The sequence below is a fragment of the Drosophila virilis genome, chromosome 2 (assembly GCF_030788295.1).
Source record: "Drosophila virilis strain 15010-1051.87 chromosome 2, Dvir_AGI_RSII-ME, whole genome shotgun sequence".
NCBI lineage: Eukaryota > Metazoa > Arthropoda > Insecta > Diptera > Drosophilidae > Drosophila > Drosophila virilis.
In genome coordinates this window covers 29,488,662-29,508,613 of record NC_091544.1, presented here as the reverse complement: position 1 = coordinate 29,508,613, position 19,952 = coordinate 29,488,662, and the positions used below count along the sequence as shown (strand labels likewise).

At 43.0% G+C, this 19,952-nt stretch overlaps 7 protein-coding genes across 10 annotated transcripts; 2 read left to right on the top strand and 5 right to left on the bottom strand.

Moving 5' to 3' along the window:
* Window positions 1-35: 35 nt before the first annotated feature.
* LOC6633136 (uncharacterized) lies at window positions 36-786 on the bottom strand. The gene is made up of 2 exons (XM_002056339.4): window positions 628-786; window positions 36-570 (listed from the first exon to the last, which is right to left on the bottom strand). The coding sequence occupies exons 1-2, from the start codon at window positions 664-666 to the stop codon at window positions 79-81; spliced, it is 531 nt and encodes a 176-aa protein (XP_002056375.1). The 5' UTR covers window positions 667-786; the 3' UTR covers window positions 36-78.
* Window positions 787-918: 132 nt separating this feature from the next.
* Window positions 919-2,170, top strand: LOC116650351 (actin-related protein 2/3 complex subunit 3). Its single transcript, XM_032433801.2, has 3 exons — window positions 919-1,077; window positions 1,218-1,391; window positions 1,457-2,170. The coding sequence occupies exons 1-3, from the start codon at window positions 1,072-1,074 to the stop codon at window positions 1,808-1,810; spliced, it is 534 nt and encodes a 177-aa protein (XP_032289692.1). The 5' UTR covers window positions 919-1,071; the 3' UTR covers window positions 1,811-2,170.
* Window positions 1,920-2,985, bottom strand: LOC6632768 (NADH dehydrogenase (ubiquinone) 23 kDa subunit). The gene is made up of 3 exons (XM_002056337.4): window positions 2,833-2,985; window positions 2,223-2,674; window positions 1,920-2,167 (listed from the first exon to the last, which is right to left on the bottom strand). The coding sequence occupies exons 1-3, from the start codon at window positions 2,870-2,872 to the stop codon at window positions 2,006-2,008; spliced, it is 654 nt and encodes a 217-aa protein (XP_002056373.1). The 5' UTR covers window positions 2,873-2,985; the 3' UTR covers window positions 1,920-2,005.
* A 72-nt stretch (window positions 2,986-3,057) lies between these two features.
* Window positions 3,058-5,355, top strand: bocks (bocksbeutel). Its single transcript, XM_032433798.2, has 2 exons — window positions 3,058-3,212; window positions 3,279-5,355. The coding sequence occupies exon 2, from the start codon at window positions 3,287-3,289 to the stop codon at window positions 4,544-4,546; it is 1,260 nt and encodes a 419-aa protein (XP_032289689.1). The 5' UTR covers window positions 3,058-3,212; window positions 3,279-3,286; the 3' UTR covers window positions 4,547-5,355.
* On the bottom strand, window positions 5,261-7,876 carry P58IPK (dnaJ homolog subfamily C member P58IPK). Its single transcript, XM_002056335.4, has 3 exons — window positions 7,321-7,876; window positions 6,995-7,111; window positions 5,261-6,931 (listed from the first exon to the last, which is right to left on the bottom strand). Exons 1-3 carry the CDS (start codon window positions 7,415-7,417, stop codon window positions 5,649-5,651), a joined length of 1,497 nt encoding a protein of 498 aa, XP_002056371.1. The 5' UTR covers window positions 7,418-7,876; the 3' UTR covers window positions 5,261-5,648.
* A 165-nt stretch (window positions 7,877-8,041) lies between these two features.
* Window positions 8,042-12,955, bottom strand: LOC6632765 (zinc finger protein 883). Of its 4 annotated transcripts, none has more exons than XM_070207513.1 (7): window positions 12,619-12,955; window positions 12,339-12,549; window positions 11,071-11,896; window positions 10,460-10,546; window positions 9,181-9,657; window positions 8,811-8,960; window positions 8,042-8,742 (listed from the first exon to the last, which is right to left on the bottom strand). In XM_070207513.1, exons 2-7 carry the CDS (start codon window positions 12,471-12,473, stop codon window positions 8,660-8,662), a joined length of 1,758 nt encoding a protein of 585 aa, XP_070063614.1. In that variant the 5' UTR covers window positions 12,474-12,549; window positions 12,619-12,955; the 3' UTR covers window positions 8,042-8,659. The 4 variants fall into 4 exon arrangements, with proteins under 4 accessions (XP_070063614.1, XP_032289688.1, XP_015026121.1 ...); XM_032433797.2 differs by having other exon boundaries at window positions 12,631-12,955; XM_015170635.3 differs by having other exon boundaries at window positions 12,635-12,955.
* A 504-nt stretch (window positions 12,956-13,459) lies between these two features.
* Window positions 13,460-19,646, bottom strand: LOC116650317 (uncharacterized). Its single transcript, XM_032433687.2, has 2 exons — window positions 14,473-19,646; window positions 13,460-14,412 (listed from the first exon to the last, which is right to left on the bottom strand). Exons 1-2 carry the CDS (start codon window positions 19,259-19,261, stop codon window positions 13,961-13,963), a joined length of 5,241 nt encoding a protein of 1,746 aa, XP_032289578.2. The 5' UTR covers window positions 19,262-19,646; the 3' UTR covers window positions 13,460-13,960.
* Window positions 19,647-19,952: the final 306 nt, after the last annotated feature.

Sequence of the window (19,952 nt, the reverse complement as noted above, 5' to 3'; positions counted from 1 at the left end):
GTGGCCTTATTTTTTTATCGATTTTTCGATTTTATTTCAATTCAAATGCATATAACAACACTAAATATCATATTCGAGCTAGAATTGTTTTCTATTGTTTAATTGCATCATCTTCATATCGCGCTCCAATATATCTATTTCAGTGGGCAAGTAATGTTTAAACACAATCTTGACCTTAGTTTTTAGCTCGATAAATGTTTCCAGGACAAGTTTCTCTTCCTCTTCGTTTTCGGCCTGGAATGTTTGAAGCTCGTGAAAGAAATTAACGCATCCATCAAGTAAACTAATTTGCTTCAGTTGAAGTTCAGACAACTGCTTTTGCAAAGCCGTAATATTTATTATATGCTCATCAACACGGGTCGACATCGAGGCAATAGAGGCCAACTGCGCCTTGTGTTGATCATCCTTGTTTTCTGAAGCTGTCTTATCCAAACTAATATCCATCACATCGATGCCTGTATCATCAGCGCATTCCTCATTTCTTACTACAGGAGCTGGTGGAATATTACCAGACTTTGGAGATTTGGTTTGCCCCTTCGTTTGCTTTTTAACAGCTCCTTTGCCAGCTGACTGTAACCAAATAAGATCGTTTTCAATTTTAGCTTTTAATTTATACCTTCTAGTTACCTTCTTTTGAGCAGCATTTGATTTATTCATTTTCGGCATTTCTGTAAACTCTCAAGATTGAAATCAATATTATTAATGAATTTACTTATTGCTGTAAAATAATGAGAATATGTCAAAAGGCTATTTTACCGTAATGACAGTATATTCACAGCAATCTCATTTTAAAAATTGGGGGAAATAAACATCTTTAATGTTTATTATGCGCAAAAAACCCTTCCCTTGGAGAGCGTAAATATATTTTTAAAAAAATTATATTTATATATCGAAAAACATCGTCAGGCTTAAATACTTGAAAGTTGATGGTATTTTTTATATATTTTTTTGGTATTTTGCAAAACACCGAATGCACTCATACTGAAAATTGTTGTGAGTGCTTCGCCAGTTCTTTTTTACAGAAAACTCAAATAATTACAGTTTAAAGCCGCGAACTATTAAATTTGTAGAATGCCGGTGAGTATTTAATGTAATTTGCGTAGCCAACAACAATTCCAAATAGGTATACCAGCTAGTTGTGATTGGTTTTCGTTAAAACGCTAGACCACACGTGAAGTACTTCATAAAATTCGTATCTATTGTTTACCTATTTCCAGGCATACCACTCGCAAATCAAGGACTTTCGCCAACAGGTGGGCAACATGGCCATCCTGCCATTGCGAACCCAGGTACGCGGACCAGCCCCAAGCGCCAATGTAGAGAGTGATATTATTGATGAGTCACTTTATTTTTTTAAAGCAAATGTTTTCTTTCGCACATACGAAGTAAAGGTAGGTGTTGGACTAGGTACATGTGCTTTGTGTATATATTTATATATCTTATGTCGTTCATACAGTCGGAAGTGGATCGTGTACTCATCTATATTACGCTGTATATAACCGAATGTCTTAAAAGACTGACCCGCTGCACTAGCAAAGCTCAGGGTCAACAGGAGATGTACAGTTTGGCCATCTCCAAATTCGATATACCCGGCGAGGCTGGTTTTCCATTAAATTCGGTCTACGCCAAGCCCCAGTCCGCCCAGGATGCCGATCTTATGCGTCAGTATTTGTTGCAGCTGCGTCACGAGACAGGCAATCGGGTAGTCGAGAAAGTATTTAGCACAGAAGATGGCAAGCCAAACAAATGGTGGACTTGCTTTGCCAAGAAGAAGTTTATGGAGAAGAGCCTGGCCGGTCCAGGCCAGTAAATTAAAATTTAGCAAGGAATTTACAAGTGCATTATATTCCAATATCGAATTGTATTATTTAGTAATGGCGATTGTTTTTTATTTCGAATACAATAATCACGCAAATGTGTTTACGTTGTAAGTGTGGCCCGGTCAACTTCGTTTTTTAATTGGAAAAACATTTCTAAACAAAAATTCTAATATGTACAATAAGAGTTAACGGTACAGATGATCGGCCTGCAGATTGGATGCTATCTCCGATTCCCATTTATCGCCATTGCACAAGAGCTTTTCCTTATTGTAGAGCAATTCTTCGTGGGTCTCTGTCGAGAATTCAAAATTGGGGCCCTCAACAATCGCATCGACTGGACAGGCCTCCTGCAAAGGAAACACACCATGAGTTTTATATGGGATACTTATGGGTAATAATTACCTGACAAAAACCGCAATAGATGCATTTGGTCATGTCAATATCGTATCGCGTAGTGCGCCTGCTGCCATCGGCACGTTCCTCTGCCTCAATGGTTATTGCCTGAGCGGGGCAAATAGCTTCGCAAAGCTTGCACGCAATGCAACGCTCCTCACCGCTTGGATAACGGCGCAGGGCATGCTCACCACGGAACCGTGGACTCAGCGGTCCTTTCTCGAATGGGTAATTAATTGTGGCCGGCTCCTTGAAGATGTGCGCCAGTGTGACGGCAAAGCCTCGAAAGAGCTCACCAAAGAACATTGTGGTAGCAGCACGATCTGTGATGTCCTCCATTTCCATGCTCAGCTCCTTATTGTTAACATAAACATAGCCCTTGGGCACACTAACGATGTCTTTAGGCTCGGCTCTATTGGCAGACAGCATACGTGCGCCGTTAGTGCCAAACATCCGCTGACCTGTGCAGAAAACATATTATATTATTGAATCCAAGCAAAAAATTGACACTAGCAAATCTGATTTACTATGACATAAGGTTACGTAACCTCATTTAATGAATTTGAATATAAATATGTTTATCGAATTGAATTAATTGAAAGCCCAGCTTTTCACTAACCATTGCGCGATACTGTGAAAATTCGCATTGTTAGCGACATGTTTGCGGCACACAAATTAATTGTCGGAAACAAAAATTACAATTGTTTTTGTTGTGGTATTTTTCGGTCGATAGTCAATTTTTATCCAGGGATGGCAGCTGATTTCGCCATTTTCGATAGGCCTCGATTATCATATGACTTACGAATATCGAGTATTTAGTGTTATTAAGTGTCGATTAGTATGTTTTTAAACAGCAAGGCAGCAAGTCGTTTATATCTGAAGCATCCTTTTTTCTGGAAAAGTCTGGAAAATTAATTTGGAGCAAAAAATTGTGCTTGTGCACTTTATAAATACTGTGCTTATTTAACAATTTGTTCGCTAATTTGTGTACAACTAAAGGTCAATCGCAACAGCATTCCAAACGGTGACGACATCGCTAATTCTGTTTACATATTTCACAAGCAGACGTAAGCATGTCGGATCTATCCTATCTCGAAACGATCTCGAACAAGGAACTTCACGCCAAATGCCTAGAATATGGCCTGCCCAATATACCGGTCACCGATTCCAGTCGCAAAGTTATATTGCGTCGCTTGCAGTCATCCATTTTAGGCGTTCCAAGCAAAAATGCTGCTGCAGCAACAAAGAAGACGCCGAGACGCGAAACCATACACAGCAGTAAGGCGACACCAGCAGCTGTGATAGACACGAGTGTGCCGCGTGTGGCAGGTAAAAGCCCGAGCCGTAACAACAACAATAGTCGTCGCACAATTGGAGTGACACCTCGCGAATACTATCCGTTGGATAGTTCACCTGTGCGCACTGTACAAACGACAACAACCGTGTCTGATGTGGGCTCACAGTCGGAGGATGATGATTTCTACCAAGTTAATTCACCTAGCGTTAAACCCCAGAAACGTGATGACACTCGACTGCGTCGCTCTGTTTCCTTAACCAAATCAGGCGTGCTGACCACCTCATATACTCGCGAGGTGGAGAAGCCACATTACGAGGAAGAGGAACAGCCGCAAAGCTATACATATCAACGTCCACAGGTAGCGGCGGCGCCTGCGCGCACGCTGCCCATCTATGAGCCACGTATTGAGCGCAGCTATCGCCCGGATCTGTCCAGGCAAAGCCTCACCCAAACGCAGCTAAACTCGACCAGCTATTTGGAAGCAAGCAACGAGTACAATGAGCCGCTCATGCAACAGGCGCCGCGCAACACTTTCAGTGGCTCTGCGGCGCCTTTTAATTTGGGGGGAACATCCTCATCCGCGGTGCGTCAGCGCCAGACCATTGGAGACAGCGGCTTTGCCAGGGGTCGCCTTTTGCAGCCCACATACAAAGTGAACTCGCTGTATCCTCAACTGAACGATTTCTATGATCAGCACAACAACACCGTACAGCCCATGGACCTGGACACAGACAGCGAATCGGAGGCGGAGATTCAGCAGCGGCGTCAACATCAGCGTTCACCTGGCGACAGCACTGATTCGCCATATTTGAGCCACTTTTCGCGTCAGCTGGATACGAGAAAACGTTCATCGCCACTGGCCAGACCACAAATGCGGTCCACCATTCAGCAAGAGGATCCGAATGCTCCTATGAATCAGTTTCGTGCACTAATTACGTCATTGGATCGTCAATATCATCTCAAGTTTTATTTCTTTCTGATGCTGGCTGTTGTGCTCGCCACGCTTATTTATGTGATAGTCACGCCCGCTGTCTGAGGGATTACAATGACTTCTTCAAATAATTAGTTTGTAATTTCTCTCATCTGTAAAAGCATTGTATGTAAAACTCCTATATACATAACTTTATTATATTCTCGTTTTCTGGTTCATTTGGTAATCATGAGTTAATGACTATAAATCTGGCACTTGCTTAATATTTAAAATATAAAAATTAGGTAAGTTTCTAACCAAAAAAGGAAAAACATTTTGCTCTTTATTAATTTAAAGAATCCATTTTTGTTTTTAAACTTTGCTCGGTTGTGTTTTTGTTAGAATTGTAACAATTAATTTGGCATTTAAGATTTATAATTTATAAAATCTGAACATAATTGTTGCTTATAAATTGTTTAATAAAAACAATAATTAAACCAATGAATATTCTCTCTTCTGTTATATAATTTGTTTATCCCTAATAAACAAAAAAGCATAGTTATCTTTGCCGAAAAGACTGGATATTCTACAGAATAAATAGCCAATGATTTATACTGCATATTGTATTTCAAGCATTATATTTTTGTACAAAATATAAATGATATGCTAGTCCGATTTTGATAAAATTTGAAAGAAAATTTCCTATTGTAGGCATTTGATACACTGTTCGGATATTGATAAAATTGTCCCTTTTTTTTTGGAGAGCATGGAGACGGTTGCAATTGGACAAGTCGTTGTCGTTAGTCCTTTTCCCACCCAAACTTTGATCAACAATTTCAGTTCGTCTTGCTTTGCTTAATCGTTTTTTATGTATATATAATTAGAAAAATGTACTACATTACAATTATAATATTAAATAAACTAATTAAATTTAATTGTTTTTCAGTTTTGTGTTGTTGTGTGTTTCAGTTATCGGATTTTGTCTTTAGGCTAATATTTACACGCTATTCAAGAGTTGCAACACAAACAAGTGTAAAATCGTAAGGCTTGGGGTTATCCTGGGGGGCGTAGGCAAAACAGAAAGTGCCGCGATTGTTGTGCGTAAACAATTGCGGGCAGCGGAGGGATAGATTGTGGATATTATAGTGACTGCATTAAGTGGGGGAAAACACGAAAAATAAACCCTGGCTGAACAATGGCAACTGGCCGCAGTGCTCGACAGATCCATTTAATTAAAATGGAACTTGAATTGGAACGGCGAACCGTGCTGGAAGTGTGCGAATGGATCTGCTCCACGGAAACCATGTTGATTACTCTCCGGATCGAGCGGATCTTCGCCATTATCAAACTGACGTCGCTTCTCCGGATCTGTGAGCACTTCCTTGGCAGCGGCAATATCAATGAACTTCTTCTCGGCCACCTTTTTCTCGTCATCCTTAAAATTGTCCGGATGCCATTTCTGTGCCGCCTTGCGATACGCCTTCACAATCTCCTGTTTGCTGGCGTTGCGTTTCACGCCTAAGATTTTGTAGTAATCGCGGCGCTCTGCCTGTTTTTGCAGTTTCTTCGCCTTCTGTATGCCCTCCTTGGCGCGGGAATTGTTTTCGTCAATCTCGAGCGCCGCCTGGTAGTCGTGTATGGCATCGTCATACATCTCGCTGCCCAGCAGCGCCTCAGCGCGATCACAATACAGCTGCGCATCCTTCATAATCTCCAGCGCCTGTTTGCAGTGCGACAACGCTTTGACATACTGCTCGTCTGTGGTGTAGCACGAGCAGAGCAGCTTGTGCGCCTCGTAGCGTATCATGGTCTCCTCGGGCTCATGTTTAAGCACCGCCTCGCCAGCGATTATGCACTCCGCCGCCTGTTTTTCCTCTCGCGCTGTTTCCGCTGTAACTAGCTGTTTTTCCACTTTGCGCAGTTTCTTGTAGAATGGAAAGCAGAGCTTGTGCTCGGGATCGAATTTGAGGCATTCGCGTATCTCCTTCAGCGCATTAGTAGCATGTCCTATAGTGTATAGCAGTTTTGCTATATTGTAATGCCCCTCGGTGCTGTCCTGTGACAGGCGGTTGACCTGCCGCAAATCCGCAATGGCCGAAAGCGGATCGTTTGTCTTCAGGTAGGCATCAGAGCGAGCCTGTCTAAATGCCACGGACCAGGGTGAGATCTCTAGCAGCTGTGTTATCATGCCTATGGCATTCTGTTCATCATTATTGTTCAGCAGATGCTGCACCAGCTGCCACTGCTCCTTAGCCGGCCTCAGTCTTGAATAGTGCTCTTGCACGAGCGCATTTTGTGGCTCCTCGCCGAGCACATACTCAAAGTCTAGCAAAGCGTTATCATAATCGCCGCTCTTCATGTGCACAGTGCCACGCTGGCTGCGAGCGGCTGTAAAGTCTGGCTTAAGTTCTAGCACGCGATTGAAGTCCTGGATGGCAAAGCGTGTCTTGCCCAGCGCTAGGTAGACAGTTCCTCGTTTGAAGAGTGTCAAATAATTGTTGGGATCGCCCTCTGAAAATGGATGCAGTTGTATGAATATCTGGCCAAGTGGTGTGCAAATACTTCTTTACTCACCAACAGCTGCATGATAATGCGTCAGTGCATCCGACAGCTGACCACGTGCCAAAAAGTCTTTGCCAAGCTCCAGATGATTGTCGATGTCCGCCTGAGTTGGTGATGCCGCATCGGCGCCTGCAAATGACGTGTGCCAAAGCATATAGAATTCAAGTGTTATCAATTTGATTATTTCAATTAGAGTGCACAAAAGAGATAGGCGTGTGTCGAACGAATGCAAAACGCACTGTCAAATTAAAGCCTAGGCAAGGTGTTTTTGAATTCTGACACGCCTTGATCTCTAGAACACTGCCAAAACCCTCCCCACTAGGCCACCCGTAAAGTACCTTCCATGAAGAGCTCCAGCAGCAGCAGCAGGACACAGGCTGCCAATTTCTTTTCGCCGCTGCCAAGTAGCAGCAGATCGCTTAATGGCAAAGCCATTATGCTGTGTGCGTGTATGTGTTGTATGTCTGTGTGTGGGCGTGTGCGTGTTTGTGGGCGTCTGAACCAGTTGGGATTGAGAGACGAGGCGAATTATCAAATTTAAATGCGATACACACGTCACACGTTATGTCGTGGCAGCTAACGGTTGCTTCCTCCTCCAATTGTCTGTATATCACAGCTGCTAATCTTTGCCGTTGCACCTGCTTACTAGATGCTGCTTGTTGTTTTCGCGCTTGACGATTAATTTTGTCCGTTTTAGGGAAGAACAAAAATATAAACGTAATCGATTCTTTGTTTTAAATATATAAATATCACCACGCAATTTGTGGCTTTGTGTCCATTTTGATCGGTAACCGACTCGTTATTGCACCTTAGCAAATACGTTTGCCTCAATTTTGGTGGAACTGGCCTCTTAAAAACCTAAACACTGACGTGTTATGCGAGCTGCAAGAGACCGAAGAAATAGAGTTGCCAGACAGACTAGCGGCATATGCTTTTAACACCTTCTGGCAGCTCCATTAAAAACAGGGCTGTCAAATATACGGGACGTTTTAACATATTCGAGCATATTCGATATTTATCGCGATTTCTTATTTAAATTAAAGGTGCCATAACAAAAAAAAACGCATTTTGTTCTAATTTTATGTTTTGCATGTATATGGAACTCGTATTTGGTAAATATATTGCACTAACACAACTTATATACATGGTATTACTACAGGTGTTGATATTTCTTAAAATACGTTTTATCTCATTGTAATTGTAAATATGTGTGTTTACTTTTTTTAAATAAATGCAATTTCATTTTCGAGCATAAATACATTTTTTTTACCTTTTTTCTTATCACTAAAATGGTCGCCAAATGGTCTTGTTTGTGCATTATGTGAGAGGCATGGAAATAGGTATTCAAGATTAAAGATTTGGATGGAAAAAATACGCTATGTTAGAGCTTAGAGCTAATGCTGCAGAATGTGAGTAAAGTAAAAAGGAAATATATGTAGTTCTATGAATTTTACATACAGATAACAGTACCCTGTGCATGATCCAACTATGAATGTGTATTAAAGTTAAGACTAATGATAGGATTGAATGGAGGGTCTACGATTTAAAAATTCTGTGCTGGGCGTGACTTTTTGAAAGCGTTTTCACCCTTATAGTATTCCAGTATTTTTGATGCTTTGCTAACTGAATAATAGTTTTCATTTTGCTGTTCCACTTGGACTATATCATTGGTACAATTCAGGAAATCACAATGTTGATCAAATCATCCAGCGTATCTTTGGCATTCGACTGGCTGCTATCATGTGTCTTTTTCATATGAGCTGAAATTATAGTAGAGTTCGAAAACATTTTTCATTTCCGATGATTATAAGAGAAATGTCTCAAATACTTTTAAATTTGATGTGAGTGACAAAACGCTCCTGGCACAGATCGCACTTGTAGTAGGTGTTGCCCGTGTGAACGCGTTGATGCAGACGCAGAGACTTCTCAAAGAGATAGGCCCGTCCGCAGGTCTCGCACTTGAAGTTCTTCTCAAGAACTGAAAGAAAAGTCAAAAATATAATAAAATTGCGAGCCGAATGCCTCGCCTTCTAGACACTCCACATTGTTCAAACTATGCTTTAGTTCGAAATCTATTTCTTCTTGTTTTCGAAAACTATTTAACTCAGGTTCAAATTTGGCCTATTTTATATATATTAAGAGCAACTATGTCTACTATGACTTAAATGCATCTACAGTGGCTAAAAGGGACCACTCACCCTCATGACTGCGCATATGCTGGGTGAGCACATATTTCAGGGCAAACGCCTTGCCGCACACATCGCACACATTGGGCTTCTCATTGGCGTGCGTCTTCATGTGCCACTTCAGGTCCTGGGCACGCTTGTACCGCTTGGAGCAGTGCGGACAGGCATGCAGCCGGTCAGCGGAATGGACAGCCATGTGCCGCTCCAGGGCGGACTTCATGTTGAAACGTTGCGTACAGCTGCCGCACTGGAAGAGGCCCGTATACTGTCGCTCCCGTTTGCACTGGAGCACGCGTTTATTATTCGCAATTATCGGAGTGGAGGGTTCGCGCTGCACATGCTCAACGCTCATGTGCTGGATGAGCTCCCGTTCGGTGTCGAACTCCTGGCGACAGGACTGAAACATGCATTCGCTGCGCTCCTGATGCGTCAGATTTTCCGTGTGCTGCTCCAGCATGTGTAAGCGCTTTTCCGCATAGGAGCCAAAAACTTGTTAAAGAAAATCAAAGGAAAATAAAACTCTTAGTATGGCGAAATAAATGATTGAAACTATGAAACTATTCTTGGGGGTGTCATGTAACAATAATTAATTAGTAATAATTGCTTGCATGCGGCGCTCCAGAGGGGTTCGGGTGTGGACATATTTATTTATGCAAGGTGTTTTTTATTAAATTATTTGAAAAACTAATTGTACAATAAATTGTATATGAATTATGTATGAAGTTTGTTCGCATGCTTCTTTTTTTAGCTAATAGGTGTATTAAAAAAAAGCTGAGCCATGTTTACCCTTAGTTTGCGAATAACTTGACTAACACACAATAAAAAGCAGCATTTGACTTCTTCAGAGTTTTTGGGCAAATCTTAAAGCTTTTGCGATAAATGTTTTGATGATGCGACAAATGATTTGGCATTAATGAGTTATTAATATTATTATTATTGGTAAAATGTGAACTTTTGCTGTGTGAGCTGTATTTGATTTGAGTTCTTATCAATGTCTTATGCAAATCTCAATCCGATTTTAAACTCACAAAACAAAAGAACTTTATTATATGTGTGCACTTGAAACCTATTTAGAAATCTTTTAGAAGCTGTCAAGGGTGCGCATCTCAAAGAAAACGTTAACGTTCAGGCTTATGCTTAAATCAATCTCAAATAACAATATTTACAAAATTTAATTTGTACAAAACAAATGTGAAAATGAAAAATGAAATGTAAAAAACATCTTTGACAGCAACTGACTGATTGTCTAAATTAGGCTTAGGTGCCTTGCATCTTGTCTAGATCAACTTACCCTCAGTGCAGTTGGCGCATTTAAAAGGCTTCTCTCCGCCATGCTGTCGATAGATGTGCCAACGTAGAGTTTTAACGTGTATGAAAGCTGTTAAGTGATATTGAATAAATAATTAAATTATTCCATATATATATATATATATATATATATAGCTGTCCCTAGTGACTGAATGGCTTGTTGTTTGCACCTTTTGTTTTTCGTCAATCTCAATTTACATCTATTTAGAATGAGATTTAAAAAAGAATATAGCGAGTATGCGATAAGATAAAAACTTAGCCCGCTCGAGTCCGAATAACACCCGATGTGTCTGTTCTCTCTCGCAGACCAGACGGACCTTTCTATGCGATTCTCATAAATTTAGAAAAGCCAACCAGGCTTTCATGTTCAGATTTTAGATGTTTTATTAACATGTCTTGGTAATCGTAAAATCTCTCCTCCTCCTTCCCTCCCTTCAAAAGAGTATATCCCTGCTACTATCAGATGAGAGTTTAATATTCGCGCGATTTTGGAAGTATGTACGTACGTTAATAAAAACATATATTAAAGTAATTCAGACCAGTTCATAGCTTATTTGCCAGTGTATATTATTAAAATGAAAGCAGGCCACCCACCTTTACCACAGAAGCCGCAGTATTCGCTCTTGCGGGGGCCCGTTGAGTGCGTTGCCTCGTGACACTTGAGATGTCGTTGGTTGATAAACAGCCTGTCGCAGCCGCTGTGGCGACATCTGAGCTGGCGCTCCGGATTGTGCCAGTTCATGTGGTAGTGCAGGCTTTTGCGCGTAAAGAAACGTTTCTCGCACAGGCTGCACTCGAAATCCGTTTCCGAGTGATATTTCTCAATATGATGGTCGAGATTATGACGATCTCCGTACTTTTTGCCGCACACCTCACAGGTGTGATGCTTAACGACATGAACGCTCTTCATATGCACCGTACGTGAGGCGGCATCTTGGAAGCACTCTGTGCACTCCGGACAGTTGTATGGCTGATCCGGATCGTGTGCGTTACTGATGTGCTCGAGTAATAGGTGCTGCAGCTCATAGCTTTCCTGTGGCTTGTGACAAAATTTACAAGCATAGCTTATGTTTAATGTGTTGTAATCAGAAGCTAAATCGGTTTCCTCATCTGGCTGTAAGGATTCAGATTCGTTGATGCTAATCGTTTCCACAAAGATTTCTATGGGTGTTTGCGTGTTGGCCTCAATATTGGCAGTGTTTTGTGTTGTTGTCGTTGTTTCTGTTACTATTTCATCCACATCCACCTCAATATTGTCCTCGTCGTTTTTATCATAGAGCGAATTCGCATCGATTTTATCAAAAATATTCGACAACTTTAACTGTGCGTCCTGGCAGGCCATGCGAAATGTGTATATGGAGCAGAATTTTGTAAAGCAATCGCTGCAAATTTTTTGTGGCAGTCCATCGTTTGGTGATATCTAAAAATAATACAGGAAAGTTAGTTAGTTACTTTAAACATTTTTAGTAACCTATTAATATGTAAATTATGTTAATACAGCAGACATCACTGCACGAATCAAACTTGTCGAACTCCACTCAAAGCATTTGCTAATCAAATCAAGTACATTTGAAAAAAAAAACAGTTATATTTCGCTTATCGATACAGCACACATACACATGCAACGATCAAACACGCACACACTCTCATTGCAATCGCTAATTTAAACGAATAAACGTTACATGCACGCATACGAATACGTTACATTTGCATAAACCGATAAATGAATGTTATCGATAACGAATACGCGCCGTTGCACGATCAAAAGCTTAATTAAAATGCAACGCACAAACTTTCACAAATTGGATTTTCCATGATGTTTTTAGCTTCTTTTTTTTATGGCAGCTGCAACGTAGACTCACCTGTAACTTCCAGTTGACAAACTCCAAGCGTATTTGCGCCATCTCGCTCTGCCAACGCGTTGGATGGAACATGTCCAGCCAATAGTTGTTGCCATTTTCGAAATCGCACCTTGCACAAGTGCGACACGTTTCCATGGCTGCAGCAATAAACAAACTGAGCAGTCAACATCAATCCGTGACGCCCAGGTCCAAATTGCAACAGTCAGCAAACCTAAAAGCATGCACACAATAGTTTTGTACATACATATGTACATATGTAAATGGTTGCATGTATACATACATACATACGTACATACATGTGTACTTATGGGTTTGTTTTTGTGCCCATGCAAAGTTATGCAACTTCAGAAATAACTCTAAAACATACAACCGCACACATACAACTTGTAAACTTGGCCACAGCTGGCATCGGCTGCCAACATCTGTTACATGTGCAATTTTATGCCAAAGTTAAGCAATTGGATGCTGCCTAACTGTGCCATGCGAACCTGGGCCACTCGAAAAAAATTTGTGCCTGTACACCAATTGAAGGGAGCAGCAATCGGGATGCTTTAGCCACATCCTGAGCAATTCGAGATGTTGTCTGTGCCACACTCCCGCCTGAACTGACCTTCAATGTGTGCTTAAGCCATTCCGTGTAGAGATTGAATTCCCACACACAAGCACCTACACACACACACACACACACACACACACACACACACACACGTATACACTCGCCCACAGAACTGCAACGGGCGCATGTGTCGGTGTTGGCCAACCCCAGCTTTCTGCCCCGCTCAGCTGATTTGATTTGTTTGTGTACTTGCGCAAAAGCCAGCAAAAGCTTTAATAATTTGCAAAACAAGAGATACGTTTCGGACAAGAGGTTTGCCTCCCAACAATGCTGTACCACTGTCCTCTCCCATTGGCCACATACCACAAAAGCTTTTTAACTCTAACGGTCGATAAAATTCGATATTTGTTCACAAAAGCTTTTATGGTGAAGTTTTTTTACTCCGCATAGAAGATCTCTTGAACCTAACACTTATGCATATTCTTAAGTGTTTCCAGTTCCATTGGCCTTTCTCTTTTTCTAAAATTTAAAAAGTTATATAATCTCTCTAAAATAAAGCGTGCTATTAATGTTTTACTTAATCGTAGTTTATTCTTAATTATATACAGAAGCGTATACATACATGTATATATATATATATATATATATATATATATGTGTAGTTGCAAGCTTTTTTGCAACCAATTAATTCTAACTGCTTGTGCAGCGAAATTCAAACACTTAGATTAGTTTTCAAATGGATTTATTTGCCGCGCAGGGCACTTATTAGAAATTATAAGTTTTAAATTGTTGCTTGGCAGCCAACTCGAATTAGTTGTGCCTAGGTTGCGATCAAAACGAAAGACTGACTGGTTATGACAATATGTAAAGCGAATCGAAACGAAACTCCAATAAGACGCTCGCCGGTTAGAGCGAAGGGCAGCAATGCAAGCAAAGCAATTCAGAAGGAGAGTGGACAGCAGCTTACAAAGAGCGCGCAAAAAAACTATTTGCTCTTAGGCTGTAATTATGATTGTTATTTTCTGCTGTTGGATGATGTCCGCAGCCGTCGGTGTTATCTCTGCTGTTACTTGACCAAACATTCTCCCCCCGTTGGAAGGCAAGGGCTTTCAACATCATCCTGTTTGGGCAGCAAACACAGCTTTCGTACAGCTCTACGTATGACTCCAGTCGCAGTTTGAAGCACAGCAACTCTGGATACCCCATCAGATCCAGAGATCAGCTCTTGCACTCTGGCGAGTGGCCACTTCAGCGGCGGTAGATTCTCATCCTTTACAAGGACAACATCGTTAATGGAGAGTCCAGGCTGAGGAGTGCGCCATTTGGAGCGCTGTTGAAGAAGCGTCAAATACTCTTCGCGCCAACGGGCCCAGAATACTTGTTGGAGATATGTGACGCGCTGAAAATAATTAAGCCGATTGAAGTTAAGCTGCCTTAGATCGGGCTCAATGTATGATGAAGATGGCGCTGTACCCAGGAAGTGTGCGGGTGTCAAGACGTCAAGATCACCTGGATGCTCTGAAAGTGGAAGTAATGGTCGAGAATTAATAATTGCCGTGATGTGGCAGACGAGCGTACGCAGCGAATCGAAATCCAAAATGGAAGAGCAAACAGATCGATAAAAGTGGTGCTTAGCAGTCTTCACAGCGGCTTCCCATAGTCCACCAAAGTGCGGAGAGCGAGGAGGGATGAACAACCATTCAATTGATTCGGTTAGGCAAAACTCGTTAACGGCCTTGACATGCTCGTCTCTCAGGAACAGGCGGTTCAGATCTGCTAGTTCGTTCTTGGCACCTACGAAGTTTGTCGCATTGTCAGACCAGATCCTTGAAGGTCGAGAGCGAGTCAGGATGAAACGTTTTAGGGCGTTTAGAAACGATGTTGTGGACAAGTCCTTTACAAGCTCTAAGTGCACCGCCTTTGTAGCGAAGCATATGAACAGACTGATATAGCATTTCACTGGTGGCCTGTTGCGCACTTCGTTCTTGTAGTAAAATGGTCCACAGTAATCAACGCCAGTGACCATAAAGGGATACGATGTATTAAGACGATCAGCTGGTAGGTCTGCCATTATATGCTCGGCCAATCGTGGCTTGGCACGAAAACAGATTATGCATTTGGCAACAATACTGGAGACTGTTTTTCGACCGCCAATGGGCCAGTACTGGAGCCGAATCGAAGACAATAAAGCGCGAGGTCCAGCGTGTAAGTTTCGTTTATGAAAGTAAACTATGATTGCTCGCGTCACAGGATGCTGACGGGGCAATATAATCGGATGTCGCGCTGAGAAGTCCAACGACGAGTTTTTCAGCCGTCCACCGATGCGAAGTAGGCCGAAGTCGTCAAGGAATGGTGCAAGAGAGGCCATTGAGCTAGACGGTTTGACATGCCTTCCTTCCTTCAATGCCTTGTAGTCATCGCTGAGAGTAGCCATTTGCACTGACCGCAGCAACCAATGTGTGCCATGATGCAAGTGGTCAACGGTTAGTTCAGCTCCTCGGATTCGATTTACAAATTTGTAAACATAAGCAAAGACCCGCTGCAGCTTGGAAAACGAATTGATGAACTTGCAACCAATCGAGAGATCCGGTTGCGCTGCAGTTCCGAGGAGTACCTTGTGTCGAAGTTCTGGTAAGGATTCGACAGGTACACAGGAGGCAGGCCACTCTTCCTTTCCCTTACTGAGAAAACTCGGACCATGGGCCCATAATGGAGACCGGAAGAGCTCACTAGGCAGCGCTCCTCGTGAAATTATATCCGCCGGGTTTAATTCGGTGGGAATATGATGCCATTCCATTCCAGTGGTGAGCTCTTGGATGGCTGCGACTCGGTTGGCAACGAAAACATTGAATTTCGAAGCATCATTGCGAATCCAAGCCAAAGTCACGGCAGAGTCTGACCAACAGTAATACCGACAGTCGAACACTTTCATTTGGCATATTTCGCTGAGAAGTTGAGCCAGTAATGCAGCTCCGCAGAGTTCCAGCTTTGGTACCGTGATGGTTTTCACAGGCGCGACACGCGATTTGGAGCATAAGAGACGCACGCTGGTGTTGCCATTGCACTTTGAGACTGTATAGACGCATGCTCCATAAGCGCTTAGGCTGGCATCACAAAATCCGTGAATCTCCACTGTACTGTCTGATGAGAGTGCTCGACGGGGATACTGGAATTGCTGAGTATACTCAAAATCAGCGCAGAAGTTGACCCAGGCTGTGCTTAAGTGTACGGGCAGGCTCTCATCCCAGTCCAGCTTTTCTCTCCAGAGATCCTGCATAAAAATTTTCGATTTTGTTATTACGGGACCAACAAGACCAAGGGGGTCGTAAAAGCGAGCAATTGCGGAGAGTATTGACCGTTTTGTCAGTCTGGAGGGCAACCTCAGTGGAGAGAAGGAGAAAAGGAAACAGTCTGAAGCGGGATCCCAAACGAGGCCTAACGTTTTCGTGATGTCACTGCCATCGTCAAACTTAAGCAGCGTTTCTCTATCCTCTTCCGGTATGTTTTGGAGTACAGATGTGTCGCTAGAACACCATTTGCGCAGCCTAAAGTTCCCCTTGGCGAGTAGTCCAGATGTTTGTTTCAATATCTCAATTGCTTCTTGAACACAGCTACCACCAGAAATGAGGTCATCCACGTAGAAATCTCTTTTAACAATGTCAGAGCCAATAGGGAAAGTTTTCTGCTCATCCATGGCCAGTTGGTGCATAGCTCGCACTGAGAGAAACGATGCTGGTTTTGTGCCGTAGGTGACGGTGTCTAATTTGTAAATCTGTATCTTCTGATGCTGAGACTCACGCCACAAGATACATTGAAAATAACTGTCTGCGGGTTCGACTCGTACGCATCGATACATTTTGCATATATCGCCTGTCAGGGCGACTGCAAATGTACGAAACCGCATCAGTATCGAAAACAGCTTCGGTTGGATGGTAGGACCTGCCATCAGTGCATCATTCAGCGAGTGTCCAGAGGTAGTAACTGCTGAGCCATCAAACACGACCCTTAGCTTGGTTGTAGTGCTATCCTCCTTCAGCACGCAGTGATGTGGCAGGTAGTACTTGCATTGGCCCAGTGCAGCTGAGGTAACAAGTGACATGTGACCCAAGTCAAGATACTCCTTGATAAATGCTGCATACTGGGGTTTCAATAGTGGATTACGGTCTAGTTTTCTTTCTAAGTTCAGGAATCGACGAACCGCCTGTTGATAGGAGTCACCCAGCGGATACATGCCTAGACGTAGCGGTAAACGAACTGAATAGTCGCCAGTCGACAGACGTTTAAAATTGGCCTGAAAGTGTGCCTCACAGTCGCGTTCCTCCTTGTTTGGTAAGGACTCAGGGTCGGTGCAGCATTCCAATTCCCAAAAACGACGGATTAATTCATCAATCTGTGTATTAGGCTGCAGATGCGAGTCAACCAGCAGATCTGGATTCTCCATTGATCTCATGGCCATGAATGATGATTTTCCAGCATGTGAGGCACCTCCCGTAGCCACCCAACCAAGGCGAGTCTTTTGCAATATCGGCAGTCCAGCAGCTAGTTTAATCTGGCCGACGCATAGCAGATCGAAGAACAGACTGGCTCCAATCAACATGTCGATTTGCTGAGATTTAAAGAATTCAGGATCAGCTAGTTGTATATTTGATGGAATGTTCCATGATGCAGGGTCAAGAGTGAAGCCAGGCTGATTATCGGTGATGGATGGTGCAATCAAGGCCGGGATGCATGTGGAGTACTCCGACACTCGAGATTTGACATTGATGTTGACCGAAAACCCATCGGACGCAAATGCTGCATCACCAATGCCAGAGACGATTGCTGTTGACTTGAATTTGCGCAGCTGGAGCTGATGAGCAAGACGAGAGGTGATGATGTGCAACTGCGACCCAGAGTCGAGCAACGCACGGCAAGGCACCAAGGAGCCAGCGCGATTTTTCACGTTGATGACGGCAGTGGCAAGCAGGACCACATCGTGCTTGAGATGCTGGGCGGTAGTGAGAGGCGAAGATAAAAGTGCCGCCAAGGTGTTTTGGGATGACGAATAAGTTTCGGTATCTTGAGCATTGTTTGGGCTAGAAGCAGCGATGTGACTGCTTGTGTTGCCAAGATGCAACAAGCTATGATGTTTGCTTCCACAAACTCTGCAAGCGCTGGAGCCGCAGACTCTCAGCTGATGTCCCCTTTGCAGGCAGTTTAGGCACAGCGCAAGCCGCTTGGCTTCGTGAAGGCGCAGCAAGGGCGATAAATTTGCGAATTGCAAACATTTATAAATAGAGTGGCCTGCGACTTCACAAAACACACAAGCACTCGTTCCATTCCTAGTCACTACAAACGTTCTTCTACTACTGTTGTTCTGGCCCACCTGGGAGCTAGGCGTGTACATTGCCGTAGCGTGATCCGCATTTTCCAGCCTTTGGCAACGCCTCTCTATGAAGGTTGTAAACCGCTCGCATGATGGTATGACGTCCAACGGCGCATCATCCTCCCAGCTAGCCTGCGTAACGCTATCTAGTTTTTGCAGCAACGTATGTACTATGACGCAACCGGCGATCTGTTCCACACTGCCCATCGATTTTAAAGCACGTAGATGAGAGTTGAGCTTATCTGAAAATTCGCGCAGCTGTGCAGTCGCGCCCTTGTCCACCTTTCTCAAACCCAAAATTTCAGAGATGTGTGCCTGAAAAATAAGACGCTTGTTATTAAAACGCTTATCAAGCAGTTCTAAAGCGGCAGCATAATTTGCGTTTGAAATTTCCAATGAGCGAATTGTATCCAGCGCTGTTCCTTTAAGGCATGACCGTAGATGCTGGAGTTTTTCAATGTTGGTCAAATACGGATCCTTGTCAATGACCGTGGTGAACAGGTTCGAGAAATCGGCCCATTCTGTGTAGCCTCCACTAAACTCCGGCAATTTAAGTTGAGGCAATCGAGAGTGGTTTGGAACAACAAAGGTAGAACGCGAGTCATCGGCTGCGGCTGAATTGAAGGTGGAACAATGCGGAATCTGCTGAACCTTGCTTCGATTTCCGCGCTCGCGTTGAAGGGACAGCCGTAGCTGCCTAATAGTTGACTCAAAACTTGTCTGAAGATCCTCATCAACGCTGGCATGATCCACCTCCAACAAACCATCACAGACTATCTCAAATTTCGCCTGCAAGTCAGATGCCATGCTTATGTAATCTTGCAGCTCGTAGTCATCAACATCGCGAAGTCGAGCGGGATCAAGTTCCGAGGACAATCTATTGAGTCGATCAGTTAAATTCTTGATCTTTATTTTAAAAACAGCAGCCTGGGTTCCAACCGCCACTTGACTAGCTGATGTCGCCTCATCATTTCCATTTGCACTTGCACCTTCATCAAACATTATGAATGTAGCGCACAACAAGGTTCACACAGCCGAACTACAATACAAGTCTGATCGCGCAAGTGTTCGTTCGAGCGAGATAGCGTATAGCGGGTTATAGCGCGCAACGATTAGCGGGGATTTGCTACGGCGTTTATGTATAACAACCAACTGTATGCAGATGCGCAAGCAAACGGCTCACCACACAGCTTTGCCCGAACTGATAACTGTCCGTTGACACGACAAGAACGAAGTACAAGAAAAAATAGAAAAAATGAAAGAAAGAAAAAATCACGTCGGGGTCACCAAAATGTGTAGTTGCAAGCTTTTTTGCAACCAATTAATTCTAACTGCTTGTGCAGCGAAATTCAAACACTTAGATTAGTTTTCAAATGGATTTATTTGCCGCGCAGGGCACTTATTAGAAATTATAAGTTTTAAATTGTTGCTTGGCAGCCAACTCGAATTAGTTGTGCCTAGGTTGCGATCAAAACGAAAGACTGACTGGTTATGACAATATGTAAAGCGAATCGAAACGAAACTCCAATAAGACGCTCGCCGGTTAGAGCGAAGGGCAGCAATGCAAGCAAAGCAATTCAGAAGGAGAGTGGACAGCAGCTTACAAAGAGCGCGCAAAAAAACTATTTGCTCTTAGGCTGTAATTATGATTGTTATTTTCTGCTGTTGGATGATGTCCGCAGCCGTCGGTGTT